Here is a 6830-nt window from a genome sequence, read left to right as displayed (position 1 = left end):
GCGGCGCGGGAGGAGGCGGCGCGGAGCAGCGGCGGCGGCGCCCGGGCGGGGATGGCGTCTCCGGGAGCGCTGGAGCCGGCGGCCGGCAGCGTGCCGGGAACCAAGGTGGAGCTCACCGTGTCCTGCCGGTGAGCCGGGAGCGGGGCGGGGGAGCGGGCGGGGACCGGCGCCCGGGGTGCGGAAGGCGCCGGGATGCTCCGCGGGGTGCCGGTGTCCCGCAGCAGCCGGTGCCTCACCGGTCAGTCCCCAGCCCTCGGGGGGAGTGGGGCTGCGGGTCCCCGTCGCCCCTCGGGCACCACGGAGCGTTCCCAACGCCCCTCTGTCCCGGTTGCCACCCGTGGGGAGAGATCCCGTCCCCTCCGCGGGGTCCCGGGGGACGCGGGCACCGGGCACGGCTCCGCGGCGCGGCCGCTTGGAGGGACCCGCCGCCCTTACCCGGGGCTGGGGCGCAGGACGGCCCCGCTCGGGGTGATGCGGGGTGCCGGTGGCGGCTGCAGGCGGGCTGCCCGGCTCCGTGAGCCCCGCGGGAAGCAGCAGGACCAGGAGTGGGACAGCCGGTGGTCCATCGCGGGACGGGGGCTGCGGAAGAGATGCTGCTCGGTGCTCCCGCGGGGTCCGAGGGGCGAGCGACGGCCGCCGAACCGGTCTGTCGGTGACTAAATATAGCCCGGTAGAGGCACCGCTGCCCTCGCTGCCCACAGCTCGGGGGTCCTGCCCGCAGGGGCCGGCAGCAGTGGTCTCCTAGGCAGCAGCATCCCCCACGCTGCCCGGGGGGGGGTCAGGGAAAGCCTTCGACCAGCCCTACAAAGCCCCCTTCCCGGCTGGGCAGCACTGGCACGTCCCTAAGCCCCGCAAACTCCAGTCTGGACCAGGGGCTGCGGTGCCTCTTCCCTGTGGCTGAGCCCCTGCCCTCCATGCCAACCCCTCTGAGGGGCAGCAGGGCCGTGGGGCCTGGCAACTCTGGCAGGGGCAGGGGTTTGCTCCTGGATATCGCCCAGGGCGGGGGCAAGCTTCGGCTTCATGGCTTCCCAAGAGCTCAGCCCCATCCAGGGCTGCTGGGGGAGTCCTGGGGTCTCTCCACGGTGCCCCCATCCCTGTGTGCTGGGGCCAGGGGAACCCGCTGAGCCCCACAGCCCCTGGCCGTGCCCCGGCTCACCCTTTGTGGCCACCCCCAGGGGTGCGGGAAGGATCCCAGTGGAGCCAGTTGCAGCCCCCGGCACTTTCCGGTGTCACACCGAGCAAAGGACAGATCAATGGCTCTGCCGGTGGCTGCATCGGGGGCGCAGAGCTGGTCTTTCTTCTCACTTCTGCGCCCCGCCATTAGCTGCGCTCCCGCTGCCGGGGTGCGGCGGGCACTCAGCCGGCGCCGGCAGCACGGGGGAAGGTTTCATCCTCTAAATGGGTTCCCTGTCATGTTCAATCATTGTCAGCCTCGGAGACGCTGCTCCTCGCTCGCCCCGCTGTCCCACTGAACCCCGGGGTGGGAGGCAGCGCGTCGGGCCAGGGTGCTGGCGTGGCTTTCTGGCATGGTGCTGTCCCATGGTTGGGGGGGAAGACATGGGGACACCACTGTGGGGCTGGGTGGGTGGCACAGAGGGTGGCTCACGCCTGGATCCGTCCCCTCAGGAACCTGCTGGACATGGACACCTTCTCCAAGTCTGACCCAGGTGGGTGGCAGGAGTGGGCAGGGGGCACGGCACGGCATGGCACAGCACAGTATGGCACGGCAGCCCAGCTCTGCTCCTCTCTCCGCAGTGGTGGTCCTCTTCGTGCAGGGCTCGGGGAGCAGCGAGTGGAAGGAGGTGAGCGTGGCTCCTCTTGCTGGGTCCCTGGGGATGTTCCCAGCCCTGTGCCAGGGGTCCTGCCACCCCCAGTGCCCCCACTCCTGGCTAATCCCTGGCTGAGTTAAACAGGCCCATATGGCCACCCGTGTCCATGCTAATGATCCCTCCGTGTCCACGCTAATGATCTGGCCCCGCCAGCACCACTAATCCCCCTGCCGGGATTAGCGCCAGGGCAGCTGCAATGGGGAGGGGTCCCAGCAGGGGGAAGGGGGTGGGGGGGGGCCGCCCTCACCCTTCTCTCTGCAGTTTGGGCGCACGGAGGTGATCGACAACACCCTGAACCCTGACTTCGTCCGCAAGTTCGTCCTCGACTACTACTTTGAGGAGAAGCAAAACCTCCGCTTCGACGTGTGAGTGGGGCGGCCGGGGAAGGGCTCAGCCCCGGCTCAGGGCGGAACAAAGCACCGAGTCAGTAATAAATAACGCTAATAAATGAGGATAATAAATAGTGATAATAAATAAGGATAGGGAGGCAAAAAGCACAGAGGGGTGAGGGAAGCGGGGCTGTGTGCCAGGGCACCCCCGTGGGCACCGGCTCAGGGCTCTGCTCTCCCATCACCAGCTACAACGTGGACTCCAAGAGCTGCTCCGTTTTAAAGCAGGTGAGCACAGCCCATGTTGGGGGGAGGGTGGCTCACGCCTGGATCCGTCCCCTCAGGAACCTGCTGGACATGGACACCTTCTCCAAGTCTGACCCAGGTGGGTGGCAGGAGTGGGCAGGGGGCACGGCACGGCATGGCACAGCACAGTATGGCACGGCAGCCCAGCTCTGCTCCTCTCTCCGCAGTGGTGGTCCTCTTCGTGCAGGGCTCGGGGAGCAGCGAGTGGAAGGAGGTGAGCGTGGCTCCTCTTGCTGGGTCCCTGGGGATGTTCCCAGCCCCGTGCCAGGGGTCCTGCCACCCCCAGTGCCCCCACTCCTGGCTAATCCCTGGCTGAGTTAAACAGGCCCATATGGCCACCCGTGTCCATGCTAATGATCCCTCCGTGTCCACGCTAATGATCTGGCCCCGCCAGCACCACTAATCCCCCTGCCGGGATTAGCGCCGGGGCAGCTGCAATGGGGAGGGGTCCCAGCAGGGGGAAGGGGGTGGGGGGGGGCCGCCCTCACCCTTCTCTCTGCAGTTTGGGCGCACGGAGGTGATCGACAACACCCTGAACCCTGACTTCGTCCGCAAGTTCGTCCTCGACTACTACTTTGAGGAGAAGCAAAACCTCCGCTTCGACGTGTGAGTGGGGCGGCCGGGGAAGGGCTCAGCCCCGGCTCAGGGCGGAACAAAGCACCGAGTCAGTAATAAATAACGCTAATAAATGAGGATAATAAATAGTGATAATAAATAAGGATAGGGAGGCAAAAAGCACAGAGGGGTGAGGGAAGCGGGGCTGTGTGCCAGGGCACCCCCGTGGGCACCGGCTCAGGGCTCTGCTCTCCCATCACCAGCTACAACGTGGACTCCAAGAGCTGCTCCGTTTTAAAGCAGGTGAGCACAGCCCATGTTGGGGGGACACATGGTGGTGCCCCGATGTGATGCCACAGCGGGCACCCCGAGGCTGTGCCCTGTGTGGAGGGGCCAGGTGCCACTGGCCTCAGGGGGCTCTAACCCACTCTCCATCTCTCCATGCCCCATGGGGACCGGCAGAAGGTAGGTGGGCTGGCCATGCACCAACCCCATGGGGACAGGACACACCACAGGGTGGCTTTCAGGGTGCAGGATGGGCGTGGGGTGGCCCGAGAGGTGCAGGACTGGTTCAGGGAAGTGAGGTGGCCTTGGGGGGGCACAAGGAGGGTCCAGGGCCATGGGATGGCCCAGGTGGCAAAGTATGAGTCCAGAGCATATAGAGTGGGCACCTGAAATCATCCTGGGGGTGCAGGATGGGTCCTGTGGGTGGCAGGAGTGGGCAGGGGGCACGGCATGGCATGGCACAGCACGGTATGGCACGGCAGCCCAGCTCTGCTCCTCTCTCCGCAGTGGTGGTCCTCTTCGTGCAGGGCTCGGGGAGCAGCGAGTGGAAGGAGGTGAGCGTGGCTCCTCTTGCTGGGTCCCTGGGGATGTTCCCAGCCCCGTGCCAGGGGTCCTGCCACCCCCAGTGCCCCCACTCCTGGCTAATCCCTGGCTGAGTTAAACAGGCCCATATGGCCACCCGTGTCCATGCTAATGATCCCTCCGTGTCCACGCTAATGATCTGGCCCCGCCAGCACCACTAATCCCCCTGCCGGGATTAGCGCCGGGGCAGCTGCAATGGGGAGGGGTCCCAGCAGGGGGAAGGGGGTGGGGGGGGGCCGCCCTCACCCTTCTCTCTGCAGTTTGGGCGCACGGAGGTGATCGACAACACCCTGAACCCTGACTTCGTCCGCAAGTTCGTCCTCGACTACTACTTTGAGGAGAAGCAAAACCTCCGCTTCGACGTGTGAGTGGGGCGGCCGGGGAAGGGCTCAGCCCCGGCTCAGGGCGGAACAAAGCACCGAGTCAGTAATAAATAACGCTAATAAATGAGGATAATAAATAGTGATAATAAATAAGGATAGGGAGGCAAAAAGCACAGAGGGGTGAGGGAAGCGGGGCTGTGTGCCAGGGCACCCCCGTGGGCACCGGCTCAGGGCTCTGCTCTCCCATCACCAGCTACAACGTGGACTCCAAGAGCTGCTCCGTTTTAAAGCAGGTGAGCACAGCCCATGTTGGGGGGACACATGGTGGTGCCCCGATGTGATGCCACAGCGGGCACCCCGAGGCTGTGCCCTGTGTGGAGGGGCCAGGTGCCACTGGCCTCAGGGGGCTCTAACCCACTCTCCATCTCTCCATGCCCCATGGGGACCGGCAGAAGGTAGGTGGGCTGGCCATGCACCAACCCCATGGGGACAGGACACACCACAGGGTGGCTTTCAGGGTGCAGGATGGGCGTGGGGTGGCCCGAGAGGTGCAGGACTGGTTCAGGGAAGTGAGGTGGCCTTGGGGGGGCACAAGGAGGGTCCAGGGCCATGGGATGGCCCAGGTGGCAAAGTATGAGTCCAGAGCATATAGAGTGGGCACCTGAAATCATCCTGGGGGTGCAGGATGGGTCCTGAGTGGGGGGCTCTTGGGGCACAGGGTGGGTCCACGGTACTTGGTGTGGCCCCAGGGCAGGGTGGTGACAGGTCCCATGGGTGCACTGGGTGGGTGAAGGGTGGGTGTGGGTGGGGGGGTCTGTGGCAGGAGCCCCCAGGGTCTCACGACGCTGTGCTTGGGGCGCAGGACTTCCTGGGGCAGGCATTTGTGGCACTGGGGGAGGTGATCGGGTCCCAGCGGGGCCGCCTGGAGAGACCCCTCACGTGAGTCATGCCCTGTGGCAGGGTGAGGGGGGGGTCCTGCATCGTGTCCCCAACCACCCGCCCCATGGGACCCTGTCCCTGCATGTCCCCTGCTGGGGACAATGGCCACACTAACAAGTGTTAGCTGTGGGGCACAAGCCTCAACCCTGAGCCCATCTCCTCCCCCTGTCCCATCCTCCATGTCCCCAAGCTGACCTGGCACCTCTGCCCCCAGGGGGGTCCCAGGGAAGCGGTGTGGGACCATCCTGCTGCTGGCCGAGGAACTGAGCAACTGCCGGGTGAGTGCCCATGTCCTGGTGGCAGCGAGGCAGGGGCTGCATGTCCCCCCCCAGCACAGACAGCAGCTGGGGCTGGGGACAAGGAGGCAGCCGGCAGTGACAGTCCACATCCACAGGACATCATCACAATGCAGCTGTGCGCCAACAAGCTGGACAAGAAGGACTTCTTCGGAAAATCCGACCCCTTCCTCGTCTTCTACCGCAGCAACGAGGACGGCACGTGAGCGCAGGGGCCCGGTGGGGTGGGCAGGTGCCAGTGTCACCGTACAGCGCACCCCGACCCTGCCCTGTCCCCGCAGCTTCACCATCTGCCACAAGACGGAGGTGGTGAAGAACACGCTCAACCCGGTGTGGCAGCCCTTCACCATCCCCGTGCGCGCTCTCTGCAACGGCGACTACGACCGGTACGGGGACAGGGACAGGGACCAGGGTAGTGTGGTGGGGATGGTGACACGACTGGTCATGGGGCCAGAGCATCTCCTTCATGGGTTTCACCCCGCAGCGGCAGGCAGCTCAGAATTGAGTCATTATTAGGTTTTTTTTACCCTCTTTTGCAACCCAAATTACATAAAGGCATCCCCCTCCTTTCCAGGGGCCCTGCCCTGACCCAAATTTCCCGCTTCCCTCCTGGCAGAGATGCCGGCGGCTGGCAGGCAGGGGGGCTCGCTGCTGGGGTGCTGAGGGGCTGGATGTCCCCAAACCAGGGGGGGGCCATACCAGCCAGGCTGGCAGCTCACCCTCTGCCTGCATTCACTTGCAGGACAGTGAAGATAGACGTGTACGACTGGGACCGGGATGGGAGGTGAGGCTGTGTCCATGGGGTGGCGGGGGACATCAGGGTGCCACCACCACTTACTGGGGTGCCTCTCATCGGGGCATCTGGGCATGGCAACCCCATGGTCCTCCCCCAGCCATGACTTCATCGGGGAGTTTGCCACCAGCTACCGGGAGCTCTCCCGAGCGCAGAGCCAGTTCACGGTGTACGAGGTAGGGCAGGGGGCCAGGGTGGGGGGCAGGGGGACACCCCGCACTGGAGATGACCCACCCCTGCACTCACAGGTGCTGAACCCCAGGAAGAAATGCAAGAAGAAGAAATATGTGAACTCCGGCACCGTGAGTGGGGCTGGGGCACTCCTGGGGCTCCTGCCCACAGGAGGCCAGGTCTGATCCCCTCCCTGTTCCCACCAAGGAGGGGGGGTCTGGGTCTGACCCCCCCGTGCCCACAGGTGACACTGCTCTCCTTCTCCGTCGAGTCCGAGTTTACCTTCGTTGACTACATCCGGGGCGGGTGAGTAGGGGGCTGGGTGCCCCCGGCTCCCCGAGACCCCCCACGGACAAGGGTCTCGGGGTGAGGACGGAGGTGACAGCGCAGGTGCAGCCTGGGGGTGAGGAGGGGGTGGTGGG

At 65.4% G+C, this 6830-nt stretch overlaps 1 protein-coding gene and 1 long non-coding RNA gene across 2 annotated transcripts in view; both read left to right on the top strand.

The window, feature by feature from the left end:
* Nucleotides 1–6: 6 nt before the first annotated feature.
* Nucleotides 7–6830, top strand: part of CPNE9 (copine family member IX) — an 18837-nt gene continuing 12013 nt past the window's right edge. The window contains exons 1-13 of the mRNA XM_014946743.1: nucleotides 7–128; nucleotides 1627–1667; nucleotides 1756–1802; nucleotides 2091–2194; nucleotides 2407–2446; nucleotides 5072–5148; nucleotides 5363–5426; nucleotides 5543–5646; nucleotides 5726–5830; nucleotides 6187–6228; nucleotides 6338–6413; nucleotides 6486–6539; nucleotides 6653–6714. Coding sequence (XP_014802229.1) covers nucleotides 52–128; nucleotides 1627–1667; nucleotides 1756–1802; nucleotides 2091–2194; nucleotides 2407–2446; nucleotides 5072–5148; nucleotides 5363–5426; nucleotides 5543–5646; nucleotides 5726–5830; nucleotides 6187–6228; nucleotides 6338–6413; nucleotides 6486–6539; nucleotides 6653–6714 — 893 coding nt within the window. The 5' untranslated portion in view covers nucleotides 7–51. The remainder of the gene's footprint in view (nucleotides 129–1626; nucleotides 1668–1755; nucleotides 1803–2090; nucleotides 2195–2406; nucleotides 2447–5071; nucleotides 5149–5362; nucleotides 5427–5542; nucleotides 5647–5725; nucleotides 5831–6186; nucleotides 6229–6337; nucleotides 6414–6485; nucleotides 6540–6652; nucleotides 6715–6830) is intronic.
* LOC106890753 lies at nucleotides 2502–3138 on the top strand. The gene is made up of 3 exons (XR_001412572.1): nucleotides 2502–2543; nucleotides 2632–2678; nucleotides 2967–3138. It is a non-coding gene; the product is annotated as an uncharacterized LOC106890753 (long non-coding RNA).

This window comes from Calidris pugnax, unplaced genomic scaffold (genome assembly GCF_001431845.1).
Source record: "Calidris pugnax isolate Ruff unplaced genomic scaffold, ASM143184v1 scaffold81, whole genome shotgun sequence".
Classification (NCBI taxonomy): Eukaryota; Metazoa; Chordata; class Aves; order Charadriiformes; family Scolopacidae; genus Calidris; species Calidris pugnax.
Note: the sequence above shows the minus strand (reverse complement) of the source record. Positions and strands in the feature narration are given on the sequence as shown.